Source organism: Harmonia axyridis, chromosome 1, assembly GCF_914767665.1.
Source record: "Harmonia axyridis chromosome 1, icHarAxyr1.1, whole genome shotgun sequence".
Taxonomy (NCBI): domain Eukaryota; kingdom Metazoa; phylum Arthropoda; class Insecta; order Coleoptera; family Coccinellidae; genus Harmonia; species Harmonia axyridis.
In genome coordinates this window covers 21370078-21392077 of record NC_059501.1, presented here as the reverse complement: position 1 = coordinate 21392077, position 22000 = coordinate 21370078, and the positions used below count along the sequence as shown (strand labels likewise).

The 22000-nt window shown below is 31.6% G+C and overlaps 2 protein-coding genes across 8 annotated transcripts; one reads left to right on the top strand and one right to left on the bottom strand.

Moving 5' to 3' along the window:
- Window positions 1-1778: 1778 nt before the first annotated feature.
- On the bottom strand, window positions 1779-19527 carry LOC123676515 (epidermal growth factor receptor substrate 15-like 1). Of its 7 annotated transcripts, none has more exons than XM_045612432.1 (19): window positions 19414-19527; window positions 18974-19018; window positions 18653-18886; window positions 18427-18600; window positions 18064-18174; window positions 17598-17980; window positions 17164-17326; window positions 12747-12899; window positions 12575-12664; window positions 12346-12408; window positions 11468-11665; window positions 8561-8749; window positions 7864-7945; window positions 7741-7811; window positions 6925-7029; window positions 6506-6610; window positions 5794-6045; window positions 3484-3615; window positions 1779-3206 (listed from the first exon to the last, which is right to left on the bottom strand). In XM_045612432.1, the coding sequence occupies exons 1-19, from the start codon at window positions 19438-19440 to the stop codon at window positions 2658-2660; spliced, it is 3126 nt and encodes a 1041-aa protein (XP_045468388.1). In that variant the 5' UTR covers window positions 19441-19527; the 3' UTR covers window positions 1779-2657. The 7 variants fall into 7 exon arrangements, with proteins under 7 accessions (XP_045468388.1, XP_045468397.1, XP_045468412.1 ...); XM_045612441.1 differs by having other exon boundaries at window positions 7741-7775; XM_045612474.1 differs by having other exon boundaries at window positions 3165-3235.
- On the top strand, window positions 13788-16749 carry LOC123676542 (Ig-like V-type domain-containing protein FAM187A). The gene is made up of 7 exons (XM_045612495.1): window positions 13788-14168; window positions 14222-14483; window positions 14571-14753; window positions 15187-15342; window positions 15989-16170; window positions 16230-16385; window positions 16464-16749. Exons 1-7 carry the CDS (start codon window positions 13867-13869, stop codon window positions 16636-16638), a joined length of 1416 nt encoding a protein of 471 aa, XP_045468451.1. The 5' UTR covers window positions 13788-13866; the 3' UTR covers window positions 16639-16749.
- Window positions 19528-22000: the final 2473 nt, after the last annotated feature.

Below are 22000 nucleotides of genomic sequence, written 5' to 3'. Positions count from 1 at the left end.
TGTATCAGGTATATACCTCATTTCTTAGGGATGTTATGTAACGGGAAGGCGCATATAACAACATGGTTTGCTGGGATGACCCTTCTGGAAAAATTTCAGAATTTATAAAGCTGATTCCTTTGAGAGCAAAATTAAAAAATAAAATTCATGGATAAGTTTAGACAGATTTAAAAAGCATACAATCAATGGTATCAGTGAGGATATCGATACACAAGATTGCACTAAGCAGTTCTAGAATCAAAAACTTGATATATTGTCACGTAATTTAATAATTATCAACTTTACATACAGTTTATACTGAACTACCATATCAGTTATTCATTAGAGGTTGAAAGCATCGAAGATCACATTTGACAATATGAAGCTTGAACATACAATCAATTATTTTATTGGAATGATATACGATTTGAATTAGTTAAATATTGAAATACATACTTATGAGTTCGACAATTTATTCTGAAAATTTTTGCCTGTGATGATTTCATTTATGCCCTGATTCCCAATTATATCAAAATCATTTACGACTAGCTTAATGAATTACTTTTCAATCAATTTCAAACTACTCCTCCACATTTCTTAGTGTAGTCTTCAGAAGTGAAACAATAATTTTTTATGAACAATATTATGTTATATCCTAATCAAAGATTAGATCTGTTGTTAAGGCACATATTTTCCTTTTAATGAAAATATTTTTCCTTTTTATATTGGAGGAGTTTGTAGAAAAGTTTGTTTTCTGTATTTCAGTTTCCCAGGGCTCTTCAATTAATATTTAAACAAATAATTCAGAAAATATGGTGACATCATATTAGATATGGTTAGAATATTGTTGATTCAAATTTTCAGCAGAATCAGTTTAAATTTTTTTTCATAAATTGTCATTACACTCGAGTATGTACCAAAAAATTGTTCTTCTTTGCTTTATTTTGGATTTGACTCTCTTTTTAAGATCAGTACTGTGCAAAACTACCTTCTCATATACATCACCTCCTGTGAAACATTTAAATCCATCATTCCTAATCATACAATAATGGATAAATCAGCAGTACATGAAAAAACAAAAAAGTTCATAAAGAATATCAACAGCTTTCGAATTTATGAGAAACAAATTAATACTAATGTGTAATTAAATACATGTGATGAAATCTCCAAATAACAATTATATTAGAGGTAATAACACTGTACAGTAGCTTATAAGTGAACTTTCAAACATATATATATATATATCGAGATTTTTCCTACTTTTATATATAAAAGTATTATCTAATTCTACTGAGTTTACTAATGATATTTCGTTAATAACAATTAATGGTCGACATGATGTTATTTTTTCAGAATATATGCAAGTGGCTGGTAGCTTAGAAAAAATCACATTTATTTATCTTTAGAACATTTGTCCCTTCAGATGATTCAATTAGAAGCAGGAAAAATAAAGGAGTTCCTGTTGAAATAACGTCTGTAACAACGCACAACAGCTCTTTGTATATTTTTTTAACATTATCCTTTTCATGTTAGACATATGTTCAAACACTTTTTATAATTTTTTTCAGATTATTTCGCATACAATGAATTGGCTAGACAGGAATAGAAATTCATACGACATTAATATACATATATAATCAGAAATGTCTTCGTTGATTTCATAAAGCAGCCTTGTCACAAAAAATTCGACTTTAGTTAAAAAAAAACTATTGAATCACTATTTCCTTGCATCATGGAAAACGGAAATATCATCTTGTGAATAGGAAATCATTGAAAAAGGATGAAAAAAAAACAAAACATAAATTGTAAATATTCTTAAATAATGAAAACATATATACATGACTGAAAAATCTATGGAATAATCAAAATGTTAACATGAATAAGATATATCATACAAATACTGATAATGAATGGTCTTTCATGACAATAATAATCACATCAAATGAGTTCAACAACATAAAAAAAAACTGAGTCATTCAATGTTACGCACTTTCATTAATATTGCTAACATCAGACGTTCAATAAAAACACTAAAAATGAATCAACCTATTTTTTATAGTGATCCTACAGCCAAATTTTGTGCTATACATAACAAGAAACAATTGGAACAAATCATTTTAGATTCATACGAAACCATTCTCATAAAAATATAATTTATTGAACGAAATTTTGAATTTATCAATCCAATAATAAATAAGATACACATCATGACATGTTGAGGTTAACTATATTTTAAATTTTGAAATGTGCAACATTCATAAAAATATCAAGCACTTGATAAATTATTGATTCAAGCATAAAGTTCTATACAATATCTGAACGTAACATTTGCCAGGTACACTGCAAAATTAATATTACTTTTGAGTTAAATGATATGTGTTTGAACACCAATGAGGCCAACATCGAAGACAAAAACTATTAGAATATAGGATTTCTTCCAAAAAATTGTTTTTTTTTTGTATTGAATAAATACTAATACATTTTCAAAATGCATTTGATATGAGGAAATATGTTCACGACAAAATACACCTGAATAATTTTGGGAAATTTTACTTCTCAAACATCAAAGAAAAACTTGTGTCTCTAATGTTGGCATCAGATATAATAGACTTGTAATTCAGCTTATTTATATATGCTAGAAATTCTTAAGGAGAAATGGACATAATAATTGGAAACAATTATTTTTGAACATCTGACTGGCTTAAGGTTAAGGCCAATTTCAAATCAGCCTCCTCTTGTAAAAGTCTTTGTTGTCTTTCTTTTTCCAATCTGAGACTTTCTGCAGCTGCCCAAGCAAGCTGCTGATCCTCAGTAAGCACCTTAGATTGTATAGGGGCCGAAGCCCTGCCGCTATTATTATTAAATAAATCATTAGACGGAAGTGGTACAGATTGTCGACCATCCAAACCGAAGGGGTCAAATTTATCCATTTCAAAGTCCTTCTTATTTCTATTGATTTCTTCATTATCCCAACTATTAACACTATTTTTTTCGGGAGTATTGAAAGCATCAACGCTATTGCCATTATTACTTTTTGGGGTATTGAAAGCATCAACACTTTTCGATTTCTTAGAACTATCCGGGGATTCATCTTCTTCAAACGATATATTGAATGGGTCTTCGTACCGGTAGTCTCTGAAGGGGTCATCAACGAATTCTAGTTCTTTGGATGGTTTTTCTACGGCTACCTGACTCGTCTTGCTGGATGGTGATGTCTTATTGGAAAACTGAAGAGGATACATCACGGTTATTAAGGCTGTAAAGGTAGGTGTTATTAGGTTAGTATCGATCATCCCCTCTGGCCAGCCTGAAATTTTAGTTAGTCTTACATAATACAACAAGAAACTATTTAATCTGAACTGTGCTGGAATCATGCAGGTTGTGCTTTGTTGGCCAACAACTAGAAGAAAAATAAATATAGAATATGCAAAAAAACTCAAAATAAATCTGAAAAAAAAAAAAGAAATTATGAATAAGGAGTTTAATAAAATAAATCAAACATACCAAAATATAGTTATAATACACCGGGGAACATTTTTGCAGGAAAAACATTCTTGATTGACAATATGGGATTCTATAGGATGTGAAAGGATCAGGAGACAAGGACCTTTCCTTGGGGAAACTATAGTGCAGGCACTGAAAATTAGAAGTGAAATGAATGGTTTGTTCATCATATTCATGGATCCTTCCTACAAATGAAACATTCTTCAAAAACTTCCGTTGCGTATTTTTGAATCCATCTCACATATACAGTGTTTCAGTTTGAAAAGATACGACCCTTAATATCTCGGCCCCAATGCAAAATCGGAAAAAAATGCAAAAAGAAGTAGGTGAACTTTGTAGGGTGATTTTATAACCTTTAAAAAATCTTGACCTTTTTTGTTACCAACAAAAAAATGAGTAGAATAGTTACAATAAGAAGAGTTTCTATGAAACATAAAAATAATGAAAAATTTTTTACTATGAAAGATTTTCACGATATTGTCCATTATTTTGTAGACAAAATATATGATTGATTTTCAAATTAGACCCTTGCGTTTTGGGATATTTTAACCTGATTTTCTTGGCATGCTGTGCGTATTCGTACATTCAATTTTTCGACATCTCAAGGATATTTTTTATACACAACCGACATTGAATGTTACTAGAGGAAAAAATCCAAAGGTGTCAAGTCTGGAGAGGGTGGTGGCCATTAAATCAGCCCTCTTCTAAACAATTTCTGTTGAAAATGATCTGTGAACCATTGACACACTAAATTTAAAATGATATTTCCATCGTCGTCAAGTTGATTTTTCGGGCGTACTAACAAAAAAGGTCAATTGTACGGCATTTTTAAATATACCATCGAATTACCTTCAGAACAAGGTGTCACTCTAGCCCATTCCCATTCGAGATTGTTGTTATCACGCTCACAGAGTGATACAAATTGATTGGAACCATGAAATATAAAATGCTACCCTATGAACCAAATTTGACCTCTTATTGCATGGAGGTCGAGATATTAAAGGTGGTACCTTTTGAACTTGACACAATGTATAGTGCCGAAGCTTTCATGGCCAGATTGTTCAACACAGTTAGGAAATTTCGCTCTTTATATCTTTGGTCTAGTAGATTTTTGTCCTAATACATTTTAAGAAGTAATCTGATTTTATCAGTCACCGATGGTAGGAAAGACAATTGAGATTTTCCATGGAAATGACTTGTCCTGTCCTCAAATTTGAAGTATGGCTTAAAGGCTTTTTCTCTAATTCTGTGGTTATTCCGTTCATTCTTCCACATCTTGTAGAACAAAATCGTGCAAGAATATATCAAAAACGCACAGTTTTCATGGTTATATTTTATTATTCTATGTTGGTACTCCGAACTTTCCGCCACGGCTTTATCTGTCAATTCATCAATTTGCCTTAAAGAAATCAGTTCTGCCAACCAACATTTTTCAATGCAAAAATCACTAAATTATATTTATGGAAATATTTCATTAATTTCAATGAAAATGCAATGAATTAGAGAAAGTAATGTATAATACTCGTACAGAAGGCTCATTCTACCACTCGTTCATTCCAAAACTCGCCACTTCGTGGCTCGTTTTTGAATTTTGAACTCGTGGAAGAATATCAATGCCTTCTGCACTTGTATTATAAATAACTATTCTATTTCTTTCAGGAAACAACTATTTGACAAGAAGACTTAAACCTTTTTTTCAGGTGAACCATGTTGATTTCAGAAATGGAATAATTTTCTCCAAAAAATACAGTGGCGTAGATTTTCAATAAAAAAAGGATCATCTCATCCCTATATCTACGCCACTGGATAATTTTGGTAGGAGGCATTTACCTAATTCGGAACATTACATTATCCAGAATTCAATACCTAAAAATTAAAACAATGAATATAATAATCACAGTTATAAATAAAAAACTGATCTTGAACCCTGTATCTCGAAAATGAAACTTGTTAGAATATATCTTTATATGAACTTTTTTTCATGAAAAAAGTTGTTCTATCCGACGTTAGCATTGCACAAAATCCGAAAATTACTGACGTGACGAAATGATAGAGCAATCTGTTCGAAGAAGTCTGTTGTTCAAATTCCCTATATATTTACGTACACTTCATGAACAATCAATCAAATCAGATAAAAATGTCTTCATCTTCATCAATATTTTGAGAGTTTTATCAAGATGGATACAAGTATTTTCTTATATCTCAAACTTGTGTAACGTCTCAAAAAGATGAATAAACCATCAATCAACTGTGAATCATGCTTTGCAACCACTACATTTTCTACATAGTCATGAAAAATCATAAACGTACCTTAGAATCAAAATCTGAAAAATCAGCAAAACCACTACCGCTTGACCCAAAAGAGTCCCCTCCGAATGGATCATTTTGTGACGATTTTTTAGGAGGCTGCGGTCTAGGCGGCGCCGGTCTTGGAGGTGGTTGCTTACTCTTTTTGGGGGGCAGAGCTGGACTAGGACTAGTTGGCCTTGTCGGAATCGAACCATCTCTTGTAGGTGCATGAAGAATGGCAAAGGGATCACAACCAAATGGATCTTTATCAGGCTAAAATTATTATGAATTAAAATTAGTATTCATGCCCGAAACACTTCGGATTTTCTTTTTTTTTTGTTTCGTCTGATTTGTTAGGCACCTAGGATTCATTTTTTTTCGCTTACAATGCCCAAATTTTGCCTTCAACACAAACTTATGGCCGTACTCATAGTCGATACTTAACATAATCGTTACTTGACCACCAAGCACTGAACAATCATTGCTTGGCGTCGTGCTTCATCAAGGCGGCAAGAAGATACCTACCTTGAAACCACAGATAACATAGCTTGGAACATAAATATAGGTTTATATCGGCCGATAACTCCGCTAAATTTTAGGTTAGCAGAATGATTCAAATTTTGACGGAATGGACAGCATTAGGATCATAAGCTTAAATTATTTTTGACTCTACAAGTTGTATAATATACATTATACAATATTCTAGTGAACTTATAGAAAAAGTTGTTCTCACCTCTTGGGTATGAGAAGTAGCATCAGAATTTTTCCTTGAATCCCTGAATGCATCGAAAGGATCTTGTTTTTCATTTTCTCCAAACGGATCTGAGGAGAAACTTTCCTGAAAAAAAAAGAACAATCTTTAAAATATACCAAAATCATCTCTTGAATGAATTAATATTCTTTAAACATGCATGAAAAATTAGAAACAAAGAAAGTGAAATTGTTTCAGATTCTTTATTCATTTATAATTAATTGTAGGTATTGAGTTGTAATATTATCACTGAATTATTCAGGTGATTTTTTTGTTAATTTTGTGGATTGTTCTTTCTTGCTTGGTGGACTTGTTAGTAATCACACAAAAAAAAAGAATGGGTGATAAAAGAAGAGTAGTAGAATATTCGATAGTGAATTTATAGAAAAAGTTGTTCTCACCATTTGGGAATGAGAAGTTACATCAGAATTTTTCTTTGAATCCCTGAATGCATCGAAAGAATATGGTTTTTCATTTTCTCCAAACGGATCTGAGGAGAAACTTTCCTGAAAAATAAAGTTTGCAATCTTTAAAAATTATCTCTTAAATCTCTTTCAACAACGTGAATGAAAATTTACAATAGAAAGTAATATTGTTTTAAATTCTTTATTCATTTATAATTAATTGTAGGTACTGAATTTTAATTTTATTACCAAATTATTAAAAGAAAACTAAATATATTTTAAATTATTAATTAAATTATTCAATCGGCAATGAATTGAAATGGTAATAAGTTGAGCGACATTATTATTTTGATAGGAAAGAATAGTAATTTACGTAACAAGTCCGGAAATTAGCGTTTTTTTGGACGAATAGACAAAATTCCAGGACGAGCGTAAGCGAGTCCTGGAAATCTGTGAGTCCAAAAAAACCATTTTCGGGCGTGTTGCGTACAATATTTTTTCGGCAACCATGTAAAATAACACTATCGCTGCTGCTTTCCATATTTTATTGCGATTGCGATAAAAAAACATGCAAATTTTTGACAACTAATTTCATATGAACTGTCAGCCGTTATCTCGGTTGCTATGGATTTTATGATTCTTTTCCGGCCTAGTCCGGGAAGTACGTACTTTCCGGACTAGGCCGGGAAATGCTACTTTCTCAGAGAAAAAGCGTCCGGGAAGTGAGCACTTCCCGGACGCTTGACGGTTGCCGAAAATATATATTATATTACAACTACAAAGTAAATGAAATACTTGATAATATTAATTTACCTGTACTGAAGATCCAAAAGCAGCACTGAAGGCATCTGATGAGGTGAAAGATTTTGAATTATTGAATGGATCTGAAGAATTTGATACATTAAATATAGTGGATTTTGAATTTATTTCACTCACCATTATTGAAAGGATCTTTTTCGAATCCTGAAGTTCTTCTACTTTTTTCCGAGAAAGGGTCATTGTGAGTATCGTTGATACTCTAGAAGAGAAAATGAATTTACATCAAAATTTGAATATACATATTATATGAATTGGTTTCGCCAATAATAAAAACATTCATAATAAAAAAAAATGGTGGTTGCATCATATTTACTGCATATTTTCGTTAGATTTGTTAGCAAAAATTAACTAATAAAACTTCAAAAAATTCATAAATCTCACTTCATAAAAACCACCCTCATTGAAGATGTCAATCAAAATTATAGATAAAATATTAGATGTAGAATAAAAGGTTTATAGCAAGAAGAAAACCCAGAAATAATCACTAGATGATAATATTTAACACTCACAAGATTGCTTTCGACCATGAAAGCCAAAATCATTATAAAGTATGGAATCAAATCGATTTCAAATTCACACATCACAACCAACTTACATTACTTTGCCAAATTTGTGTGTTTACATCATCGAGACACAACGAATAATTTGGTTGAAAGAATGGATTTGAAGATTTAATAATACAGCTTCCCAAACTCATTTGTTGGAAAGAGTTGAATACACTATCCAGTGAAAGTAAATTAACATTTATCTGAACAGAAGAATGAATTTCATACAAACGCAACTGTGGAGGAATTAATTTTTTAAGAACACTTACATGCTCCCCATTCGGACCATTCATCAACCTTAGATTGGATTCTCTGGAATTTCTGAAATCTGGATTAATTCTGAGTGTGGTATCTGGAACTTGAGAAGCATCATTAGCATTTATAGCAGCCTCACATGACTTGATGGCGTCTGTTAGTTGTCTTGTCTGCTCCTCCAATTGAGTCTGAAGAGCTTTAGCCTATAATTGGTAAGAAGAGAATGTTATCAAGTTGTAGCACACATACCTTGATGTATAATAAAACTGTACAGAAATTTTTAAAACCTTGTGAAGTATAAATTTAGTTCCAATTTTGATTACTTTTCAAGAAATTAGACAAACATAAAAACTTAAGCGCCTTTATTGTACAGTGCATCCCATTTTGGGTGAGACTGCCATGTTTCTCGCTTGTTATTTAAGATAGAGCCTTGCGGTTTTCACGTTCCTGTCCTACTTTTTCGTGAAACTCAAGTTGGTCTAATCAGATTTTGCATAACTGTCTCCGTTCAAGAGATACAGGGTGATTTTGGAAATTGATACTTTTCGGACCTCTTCTTTATCTCCGAAGTTATTAGAAATAATGCTGAGGTAAAAACTACGTCTGAATCAGAATTCTGCGTAGAATCCAGTGGCGTACTCAATTTTTTTTTCGGGGTATGGTTTTGAAGATTCAATACAAACCTATATTTTTTTTAATGGAACACCCTATATATCATTACTTCGTTGAATTCGTTATTTTTTTCCCTTCAAAATGATATATAGGTAGGATGGTCAGAAATGTTAAAAAATACTAAAACATCAAATAATGATGATTTTTTGTTAATGAGCAATGGATTTCCCATATGAAAAAAAGGATCAATTGGATAATTTTCATTTGTGATTTTTATTTGTAGTAGAGTAAGCAAACAAAGATAATACACTCATCACTAACATGAAAAACAAAACGTAGGTACCTACCTAATAGCAACAAATGAATAATACAAAAATTCATAAACATTGCATAATATCTTTTAGATTAAACTGTTCAAATTGCTGTCCATTTTCCCTAATACATATAATATACTACAGTAAAAGACATAACAGTCCCGAATAACTTCGTGCATCAACAGAGGCAGTTTTCCAGGATTTACGAAACCGCCCTTTTATAATATTAAATGCACTCAGGCGTATTGAAAAATTTCGTCAATTATGTATTAGAGAAAAATGGACAGTAATTTGAACAGTTTAATCTGTAAGATTTTCAATTATGCAATGTTTATGAATTTTTGTATTATTTATTTGTTGCTATTAGGTAGGTACTTACGTTTTGTTTTTCATATTAGTGATTAGTGTATTATTTTTGTTTGCCTAGTCTACTATAAATGAAAATCACAAATGAAAATTATCCAGTTGATCCTTTTTTATATGGAAAATCCATTGCTCATTAACAAAAAATAATCATTATTTGATGTTTTAGTATTTTTTTAACATTTCTGACCATCCCACCTATATAGTATCATATATCATTTTGAAAGGAAAAAATAACGAATTCAACGAAGTAATGATATATAGGGTGTTCCATTGAAAAAAATATAGGTTTGTATTGAATCTTCAAAACCATACCCCGACAAAAAAAATTGAGTACACCACTGGATTCTACGCAGAATTCTGAATCAGACGTAGTTTTTACCTCAGCATTATTCCTAATAACTTCGGAGATAAAGGAGGGGTCCGAAAAGTATCAATTTCCAAAATCGCCCTGTATCTTTTGAACGGAAACAGTTATGCAAAATCTGATTAGACCAACTTGAGTTTCACGAAAAAGTAGGACAGGAACGTGAAAACCGCAAGGCTCTATCTTAAATAACAAGCGAGGAACCTGGCAGTCTCACCCAAAATGGGATGCACTGTACATAAAATAAAGCAGTAAAAACTGGTATGTCTGCATAATTACTAAATTATCGTGGATGATAAATGAGAATTATCTAATAATTCTGTAACATAGAGGACCGCTTTGAGGTACCTGCAGATAAATTAATATAAAATAAAAATTTTAAGCTTTATGCCTAATTTCATCAGAACCATAGGAAACTCAAGCGAACACAAAAAAGATGCTTTTTTCCGGAAATGTAAGGCCCATTTTATTAAGTCACTGTAGTAGGTATTCTTCAGTTGAATAAATATGTTCTATATACAAATCTATCAGGCTCAATAATTTTAATTTTGACGAAGAGTCAGTTCAGTTAATCGTATTCTGTGGTTACACCCCGCCCCATTCGCCATTTTTAGGCTCAATTTGAACGTATTGTCGCCACTATGTTTTATTAAGTCACTGTATCGCTCATCAGTCACTTGAGATATTGATTGAGAACGTTGTTCTATTGAATATTTTTTATTTCTCTTTTGCTTTAGTTTCATTGAGTTGTGGATTTCCAGTGTAGATTTTTGTTTTGCTGAATATGTAGTTGGTGATTTTTATGTTTAATTTGTGGATTGATCCAAATTGTTTTTTCTTGCTTGGATCGGTTAGTGAATACATAAAAAATATATGTATGGGCGATAAAAGGAGAGTAAAATTCACACTACACACTGAGCTATCGTCCAATAGAAGGATCTACCGAATCTCCACAGTCATAGAATCAATAAAAATATTGGCCGTTTGAAAGTTCAAGCATAACACAAAATAACACTTTTTTTTTATTTATCTGTCTTTATATGTATACTAATATCCAAAAAATACTGAACAGATCTCATCACGGTTTGCACAGGTCGACTGAGCTCATTTTAAGGGTGTTCTATTGGAACAAACTGAAAAAAGTTAGAAATCATTTGGCGGCTGGTCTTTCACTCGGACCAAAATCGCAATCCCATATTGGTATATAATTATTATAGTTTAAAATTTTTCTGTTACATCACGCATGATAGTACAAACAAAAATACCTGACTAATATTCAACTGAGAGTCCTGCATTGATGTGGTTAAATTATCCAAAGTTTTAGTAGCTTCCGTCAGTTCATTTTCCAAACGCTCTTCTTCTTGTTTCAAACCCTCTAGCTGTTGTTTCTTACTATTCAATTCAGATTCTTGTGCTGACACTAATGCAGCTTGCTCAGAAGCTTGTGTCCTCAATTTATCTACCTAAAAGCAAGTACAACATAGTAAGCAACACTATAAAATGATAAATGATTAAAAAAAAGAACACCCAGCTTAGATCTCTGAATAATTTCACAAATTTTATTCGTCCTATAGAAATATGCTTCAAGAAAAATGTTTTGATAAAACAATTTTTTATTTTAATTTTTTTTTACTGGGTGTTCAATAGATTATGAGTAGGATCTGATGAAAATCAAATATATTTTACTGAAGTCATGCAAAAATTAAATGAGCAATATACTCTATTCTATTTCCTCCACCAATAGCAAAAGCAAAATATAATAAAAGAGAATTATATCATGAAATGAACAATATTAAAAATATTTTGGTAGAGCAAAGTGCTTGTGCATGTGCTTTTGGTTGATATTCAAATAAATTAAAGCCTCATATACAATATCAATATACATATATTATACATAATCAACCAACAAACAACATTGAAGCAATGAGTCTTTCTATTTCTTGATCAGAAATGATCATTAGAAATATCCTTTTCAACTCTCTTAAAGATACTAAGTGTGAACTGAACTGCATGATTTTGTAACTGAATAAAAAAATTCGAAGTTTTGTTGGACATCTGAAGAAGAAAAAAATCCAATCATTTCTCATAAAAGAAAAAAAAAATCAGACTAGAAGAAATTAAATCTCAAGTTTTTACTACTTACACTCATCTCCTTCTCCTCGATTTCTTGTGTAAACTCTTCTAACTGAATGTCATTCTCTGAACTCTGACAATAATAAAAACTATATGCAAAAATCATGCTTTATAAAAAAAAATAACAGGTAGAAGCTGATCAAGGAAGACATACATGCGCAAAAGTGAGTTAGCAAGCTCCAGGTACTTGTTAGTGCAACTGTGCAGAAATTTTGTTTGGTTTTCTTCGAAACACTTACCTGTGCCTTGAGATCATTCAGTCTTTTCTGTGCTTCACCTTTCTGATTTTCTAATTGCTTCAAAGTTGCTGCTAATGTGTCCAGCTCACTCTGTAAGAAAGGGAAGAAAACATGAAATTCTGTTATGAAATTGAAATGTAGGTCATAAAAGAAAATTTTCACTTTCTTGTACCTGCAAACTTGTTATTTCACTCTTCTTTATTCGAATATCTGCCTCCTTCTGAGTTATTTCCGCTTCCAAGCCCAAACGTTCTTTACTCAACTGTTCTATATCCTTACTGATCATTTCTAATTCTGGATTGGAATATTTGGTATTATTATTTTCCTAAAATCAAAGATCATATTATGTAATTTCACTACACATGCTCCAATAAAGAAGGAATAACTATTATTACTAACTCAACTTAAGCTGTGTAATTTGTAAGTATATAATTCAAATACTGTAATTTTATTCTTCTTGATTATATTTTATTACATTCACATAACACTTCTTTTGTTGAATATATCAAGATAGATGGATTCACGTTTTGAATTTTTCGTTCATATTTTAAAACTATAAGTTTTTTGAATTGAGATTCCAATGCCTTTCTGAAATATTCATCTATTGGGTTTGGTTAGAGATGAATTCATAAAATGAATATTAGCCGTTCTCCTAATAAACTTACTTAATAAAGTAAATAGAATGATGGAAAATTGATACAAAAATTAAACTTGATAAATGAATTTTTCAGGCTAAGGGGTCAGAGTAGGAGCATAACTATAAGAAACTGAAATCAGAAGCAATTATTTTTTTGCCAATGAGATAGTCTTCACTTCAATCATAATATTAGCAATAATTGCAAGAAATTTGATCAATATAAAAAAAAATATAATTTTTTTGCACCCATGTAGTTGTCTTCAAAATGTGAATTAATGGGTAGACGGCAATCTAAATAGAGTAGTAATCCGTTATCACAGGCAATAGTCCAGCTGGATATTCGATAAGTAGGTATGAGTTTTTTCGGAAAACTCCAAGACTAGTCATTGACATGTATTAAAAAATGAAGAAAGCACTAGCGTGAACTCAGAAACTTTTGAGCGTTCTTTCGTTTTTGCGCAAATTGCGCGCTTGGAGACCATAGAACTGTATATTGCCATTATACGATTTTTAAGGGCGCAATTGGCACAAGAATGCGAGTGCTTTGATCATTTTAAATATATGTCAATGTGACAAAACTGTTGATATTCTTTGTTGCAGGTAAAAAGAAAGGATTTTATTCTACAGTTTAAAACGGTAGTTTCAAATTTTTTCCATGTTATTATCTGGTATAATTGTTTTCATTTCAATAATTCATTCCTCTCATGAAGGATGGAGAGATGTCTTAAAAGATATAAAAGAAAAGGCTAAGCAAAAACTAAGAAATCAACAAAGCACGAAAAATTATCTTGGTTATGACCTTTCGGAATACCCTGGTACAAACGATCATTTCAGGAAACTGAATAAAGAAAAGTGGGATCTATATTATGAATGTTTGAAAGCACAAGAAAATAATTTAGGCCATCATCAGTCCATAAATCCAATTGCTATTGCAGCACTAGAATCAGCTTCGGTGAAGTGAGTGAATACATGAATCAGGAACAATATAATTAAAATACTATGATTTGTAGATTAGAATGTGGAATATGTCTAAGTCCAGAAGATGTGAATGATATGCATAAAGTTGAATGGCATTCAGGTTTGAAGGATGAAACGATGCTTCAACCTGTTGAATTAGATGAACACATATTGGTATCACCTGTCGATAAGGCTTTAATGATGTATAATTTAAGATTAGAACAATCTGGGCAGTATATGTGTTCTTTGGGTCAAAGTCTTACGTCGCCATATTTTCTCACTGTGGTGAAGAGTTTCGAAAGCAATATAGATGAAGTAAGTGAGAATTGAAGGAAAGTCAAACATATGAGCATAAAAATGAATTGGATCAAATTATTGGAATTATGGATGCTATTATTTAAGGTACATCCAAGAACCGCCAAACACGGACCTTATCCAAAAGAAGACTTCCTATTACCTCAACACAATCTACGGCTGGCCACAGGTTGGGGCCCATGGTCACCTTGCAGTGAATGTGGAAAAATAGGAAAACATCATCGTTATGGCTTTTGTGTCGTACAATATTATTCAGGAGGGTCAAATAAGGTATAACCAATTTTTACATACATTTATTGGCATGACAATTTTTAATTCCGGAAAAAGTACCTCCTTGAGCAGGAATCGAACTTGCAACCTCCAAATCACTAGTCCAGAGCCCTCACCAACAGAGCTACCGAGAAAGCTGATAGTTCCAACCGCAAATCGAGGAACCGCTTCTCCCAGGACTAGTGATTCGGAGGTTGCGGGTTCGATTCCCGCTCGGGGATGTTCTTTTTCCGGAATTAAAAATTGTCTTTGATGCCAATATACATATATATTCTCTTAATCACTTGAATGTTTATGGCGAAATTCAGGAGGATCGTATGATCTAAACTAGATAAAAAGACAATGACATGAATGAACAAATGCTCAAAACATCTGATGCTAAGTGAATGATTTTCTCGTTTTTTTTTTAATATTTCAACTTTTACGTATACAGAAGAGGAGGGCGAGATCAATTGCTAGCAAACACCTTGAACTACTGAAACTATTTCCAGCAGGCATACCATGTACGTCCCATATATTACCAGAAGATATAAAATCGTTACCAGATGTAAGGAATAGAAAGGACGAAATAATGATCGGTTTCTGTCAGGTAATACACAAAAATAGTTGTTGACCTTTTCGAAACTCCAAAAATAGATGTCTTATTAGCGAATTTCCTCAACATTTTATACTCTATGTATTTTATTGAAAGAAACGTTTGATATGTATTGCAAATCAGTTAGTAGGTGATAACTGATGGAAAGTCAATGTACTCTTTATATACAGGTAAAATATATACAGGTATATATGAATCTGTAATCGGTGTAGTCACGGAAATATTCGGTGTTTTCTTTCCAATATTCTTCTTGAATTTTCTATAGTTTTCATTAAGAGATCAACATGAAATTTCGCACAAAGCTATAAAATGCCATTCTACATCCAAATTCATCCTGAATTCACGAAACCTCTAGTCATATTTTGCTCATTAATCCAGAATAGAATTTGAGGATGGAACCTTATCATTTGAGACCATCCCTGGCTCAAAATTCGAAAATTACAGACATTGGTGGAACAAAAGGTTTGAAGAAAAGCACTCAGAAATTGAAGAATTCAGGCAGTAGAGTAACCGGTATAGCAACTGAAAAAGATGTGATTTTTTTTTGTTGAGCAATAATATAAACTTGCCTAAAAAGTAGTGGCTTGAGAATCGAAAAACTCTACTTTGCATATTGAGGGCACTAACCAAACATTTACAGGAAAAATGCAAGGATGAGGCAGTTTATGAAGTGAAGGATGCAAATGGTAATGTTTTAGAGCAAGCAAATAATTCCGCAGGAATTTATTCCATGCTACAAGGAATGCCACCTGCAGAGCCACATATCGAAAAATCCTTAGAATATAGGAAAGCTCATTCTGACATAGTTTTGTCTTGTCCTGGGTATTGAATATTGAAGCCTCTTAATTTTTTGTAAGTAATACAAAATATAATTTTTTCAGAAATTTAAATTCCGAGACACCTATACAGTGGCAAATCGGCCAGAAAATCATAATCCCTGAACTAATATCAAAAGAATCAAATGGTAGAATATTTGTTGGTTTAACGGATAGAATTCATATCAAACGAGCATTGGTATCAGATAGTAATATTTACAGGTGAATTTTCTTATTTGAACAAGATGAGAGAAATTTGATAATTGGGTTTAGGATTTAATTTATCATATTTATTTTTAGCTGTTGGCAACACAAAGAACTGGCTGGAATTGTGAAGCTAGTCGTTGAGAAAAAATTGGAATTGCATTTTAATCATCATCTCATGATGCTTGCTATGATTGTTATACTGTTCACATTTTTTTGGGTATTCACTAAAGCTTTTTTTGGAAGAAAATATGCTAGAATTAAAGACTGACACAATTGTTTATAATTTGAATTCCAGATCTTTACTTATTTCTCTCTGTCTTATGAGTATCATAAAATATTCATGTCTCAACTAAACCCAAAACTAATATAAATTTTTCATTAAAACATTGAACAAAAGACCCACTTTTTTTGTCAAATTGAATTTAGATCAGTGAAATTTAGTCTTGTATCAAAATTCAAATTTGCTCATGACTCTTATATAAATGATAATCGCTACTGAGATATAGATTGCCAAAATTTATTAAACATAAAATGCAGTGAACTTTTCAACTGAGTAATGGAATATTTTGAGAGAATATATGGAACTTTGAAATGACCCTTTCAAATCCAAAACTTTTTGGTTAAAAATGTACTACGCTTCTTTATCATTAAACCAAGATATGCAACGTTAAACTTGAACTGAAGATGGCAATTAGGATTTTTATTTCTGGAATATATTATTGGCGATGACGATAAAGTGATATATCAGGGGAAACCTAATTCATAATAAAAGGGTTTGTAAATCAGTTCTTACCACTAGTCCATCAGCCTTCAAAGATCTGAAACTTGGTGGAACCATTTCTGGTGTTAGTGTGGTCGGTGGATCGATGCCTTTTAGGCACCTCGCTACAAACCACATGGCAAGAGCAAATTGCTCATTATTCAGCTTTCCACTTTGTTTTATATCACATAATGCCCTGAAAAAAATTATTATCATAGTGGCATATTGATGCGATTACTAAGTAGAATTCATGTAGTATAATTTTCATGAATTTTTCACAAAATTTACATCCTCAAAGAATCAAAAACACCTGATGACTCATTGTAGACTATCATCTTTATTTTACATATTTTGGACAATTTTTTCAGTTTCATCTATGTAACTGTATTTATATTTCATTGTATATTATGATTATAAAAGGTAAACAATAAATGTGTATTTATTGATTAACAAATACATAGACTTACCAGATATGAGCTAACATTGCCTGTGGTACCCCAGATTGTAAAAATACATCTTTAATCTCTTGTCCGGATACAAATCCATCTTTATCAACATCGCTTTTGATGAACAAAGCGTCTGATTTTGCTTTTTCATCAACATTAACAACCCATGGCACAACAGTTTGTTGGATCACTGGTGGGGCAGGAGGTTTAACTGGAGCGGTGGAGATTAAAGACTGATTAATAAGGGAAGACGGTTTATCAGTTATAACCCCATCCATTCCACGATTAAGAATTGGTGGTGCTGGTGATGCTGAGTTTTTTCTTTTTGTTGGTGGCATTAGTTCAATTGGTAAAGAATTGGGTATTGCAAACTTGTCCAGTGCTTTGTAGACTAAATGCATGGCCTGTAATATTATTGTTAGATTAGCTCCCTAATAATACTGTACCTACTTTAAATTATAATGGATAAATATCTACATCAACTTACTGCAATGAATTCATAGCGGTCAAGCATACCATCTTTATCTTGATCTGCCAAGTCCCAAATTTTACCTAAAGTATCAAATGGTAATTTTGACTCCAGTAAAACATTTTTCACCTAAAATCAAATAAACATGATATTGGAATAAAAGTCGTTTAATAACAATAAGCTTTGAACCAAATAGAATTTTCTGTTCTTGGAAACCACATTACTCAAAAAGGAATTGATATTTATTGATAGAAATGACCACCAATTAGCTGTTTAATCATAAAATTTTAATATGAAGTCAAATTCTATATACCCACTTTTAATGTATTAAGTTGCTAAACAGCAATTACAGGAATCAATAATGCATTGAAATTAACATACCTTGTTCCCTGCAAGGAGACCATTTATCGGTTGCAGTGAATCAAAAAGTTTTTCATATTTTTCCTTCTCAGTTGCTTTTACACTCCAGTCAACTGCAGTAGGAGGAAGTGAAGTGATTAATGGAGTAGCAGATGGCGGTGGAGGCTTTTGTGGTTTAGGCAGAGGAATATCACCCTAAAATTGTGTGTTATTTCTTTCATATTTTACTATAAAATTCTTTCATTACCATTTTTGGAGGAGAAACATCAAGATGAATGCTGTTTACACTGAGGTCTTTTCCATTTTGGACAAGAGCAACAAGCTTCAATGCTACAAACATTCCTGATTTGTCAAGACACCCTCTTCCACCTGGATCCGACAGATCCCATATTTTTGATAAAATCACATCACTAAGACCAGAGCGCTTTAAGAATCTGGCGGCCTCCATTCCTCCAATACTTCCAACTCCCTTAGGATCAACCTACAAAATTAACATATATAGTGACTTCATTGATGCATGTAATTTTAAATATTCAAGAACCGGATCCAAGAGATCATATTAGCTTACCACATTGTAATAGGCTTCATATATGGCACTATGCTGACCAGCTACCTAAAAATTTCAAAAATGTTATTTACATTTTGAAATGTAATGTTAAAAATATTACTAATCATTACTTGGAGTAGAGTTCAAATATGTGTCAGATCAATATGTTTGTATGTAAAGTAGACGTCAAAAAATGTCATGTTACAAACCTATAACATTTGAATGAAACATTTTATGATTTGTACTTGAATAAAGTTGTTGAAAAATAATGAAAATTCAGAATTTTAGTTGAATACATTTAAATTACTTAAACACCGCCCATCGAAATGTCATTTGGATATCATATAAATACAGAGGATGGGCAGCACTGGAAATTTGGAACAAAACTTAAAGCAATAATTTCAGTCATTCATTGTATTCCTTGTTGGATTATAATTGCACGGAAATTAATTAAATTTTACCTGTGTAGGAGACGGCAACGTAGCCATCTTTTCGAACCACCACTGCGAGTTTATTGGCCGTAGTGTTTTGCCATTTCAACCAATAAAAACAGTAATCAATAGACGAAAATAATTTCGCCAACCTAAGAAATCGAAAAATCATGCAATTCTATGACTGTAGATGCGTTAGAACTACTTGGTGATAATGAAGTATTGGATATGTCTAGTACTACAATTCGAAATTACTACGATATGTGTTTTGCGCTGAAGAAATTGGATATATTTCGCTCATCAATTCAATTGATAATTCCTTCAATTGATTATTGTACCCAATTTGATCAATTTAAATCGATTATGAATCAAAGGAAACTAGATTAATAGACTATTGAAGATTCAATAACCATCAGATAATAAAAAGAGTGAATTTCAAATGATCAAGAATATTTGATCAGCTTCCGAATAATATTTATGAATAATTCCATTTAGTTTTTGTTTGAAACATTTTCAAATTCTGGTACTACACACAGATGAATGTAACTAAAAGGATTCTTTGCATATACCTTTATTCTAATTTTCTATTCTATTTCTATTTGAAAATAAATGTAGTCGAATTGAAATCAATTGAATGAACGCAAAGACTTGAATTTTCAAAGAAATTGACTTGAAAATAGTATAAATTGGTGGATTCCCTTGATAGATTCCTATATTGTTCATTTGAAAAACTCGATAAAGGTATTATTTGAAATTTTCTGTGGCAAATAGAAATTAAGTTATCCAATAAAATACATCATTAATAACCCTAAATTTATCGAAATTAGTCATTATTATCTTCCGCTTTGAGATCAAATGAATGAAAAAAAAAATGTTATAAGTGGACTATAGACCAAATTATTTGAAATAATAATAACTTGCGGATCCATATTTATAGAAACTTTTTACTTATGTTGAGGTCTAAAATCAGCTCGTAAAAAAAATGGAAAAACGTTGTTTTTTAACACCCGGTATAAAATATGTGGTTTTTGCTAAAACAGCTCGTTTTTTTTAATGTAAAATATTCATATTTCTTCCCTATAATTTCAATGAACCACTTTTGGAAGCGAATTTCACTAGATACGACTAATAAGAATAAGCAAAAGACATTTTTTTCCGATGCCGATGTTAGTATAAGTTGTATGGTTTTCCTGGATTAAGTATTTTTCGTCAAAATAGCTGTTTAAAGGAAAACTAATGGATTTCGCCATATAGTGATGAGACTTCGTTTGTGCATCAATCTTACGAATCGATAATATACAGGATGTTTCAATTTGAAATAGGGAAAATTCTGCAAATTTTCATTTGCAATAGTTAGCAAGCTGTTTTATATTACTCTGTATATCACTCATGAAATTAATGTTTAATATTTGAGCAAAAATAAATTGCAATAGGACCCACCAAGAGCGTAGCCAAGGGTGTTATAGGATTCAACATCCGAATCTGAGGTTTGCCACCAAAATATTGTGACGCAACTTCGAAAAAAATGAAAAATAATAGTAACAAATTTAATTTTTAGGGGTTTTTTTGCATAGAAAATATCATTTTTTCGGGGATAACCTCCCTATACAAAAGTTTGAATTTGAGCACCCTGTTGTATAAATACTGCGACGGTATTATTTCATTGAAATAAATATAAAGAATTAAACTAAATTTCAAAAAATTATTTTGAAAATACTTTTCTCTGAAAAAATGATGGTTTTATAGTTGAAATCCATCTGCATTGAATTGGAAGAAGAAATTATTGAGTAGAAGTAGACATGCCATTGATAATTAATTAAATTTGGGAGTGAAAAAAGTGGGTTTTTGTAGACATATAAAATACGCACATTTTCAACTATAGTTTGAGCCAGAAAATCTCAATAGAAAAAAAATTTAGGAAATTTTGTTGACTTTGTTTTTGTAGAGAAGGGTCATTCACGAATAATTTTAATATTTTCCGAGTTATATGCGAAAATCCACCAAAAAATGAAGTTTTTTTACAATGTTTTGCAATTTATTCAATGTACCGGCACGAAATTTTGGTGGCAAAACTACAGATTCAGATTCAGCATTCCAAAAAACATATAAAATCGAAGAAATCATATAACCACCCCAAAACCTCCTTGTGAAAAACACATATTGACTGGACTACTGTATCTTTATGAAGATGCTCGAAAAGAAACCGCTCCAACACTCTTGCATCAGAGTGATCCGTAAATTTGCAGAAGACTTGAAAACTATTAGGGAATTTAATACAAAATAAATTGAACAATTATCTCGAACAGTTTTCAAGATATGATCTTTAGTTCAAACCATAAAAACCAAGAAATTTTTCGAAAAAAGTGACCTTCGTTAAAAAGTACCAGAGATAATAAATGATGACAAGTGGGGTATTTCTAAATCAGAATTTTATGGAGATTATGAGTATGATGTGAAAATGGACATTCCCATTTAGAAACAAAGGTGTTTCACCACTTTCGGAACAGCAAGTAGAATAAAAAATAACTTAAGCTTATGCGCTGAATGTTGTTGATTCCCCAAATTTCATTCCTCTAACCCAAAATTTACTGGAGTTATCTACCGATCGAGCACTATT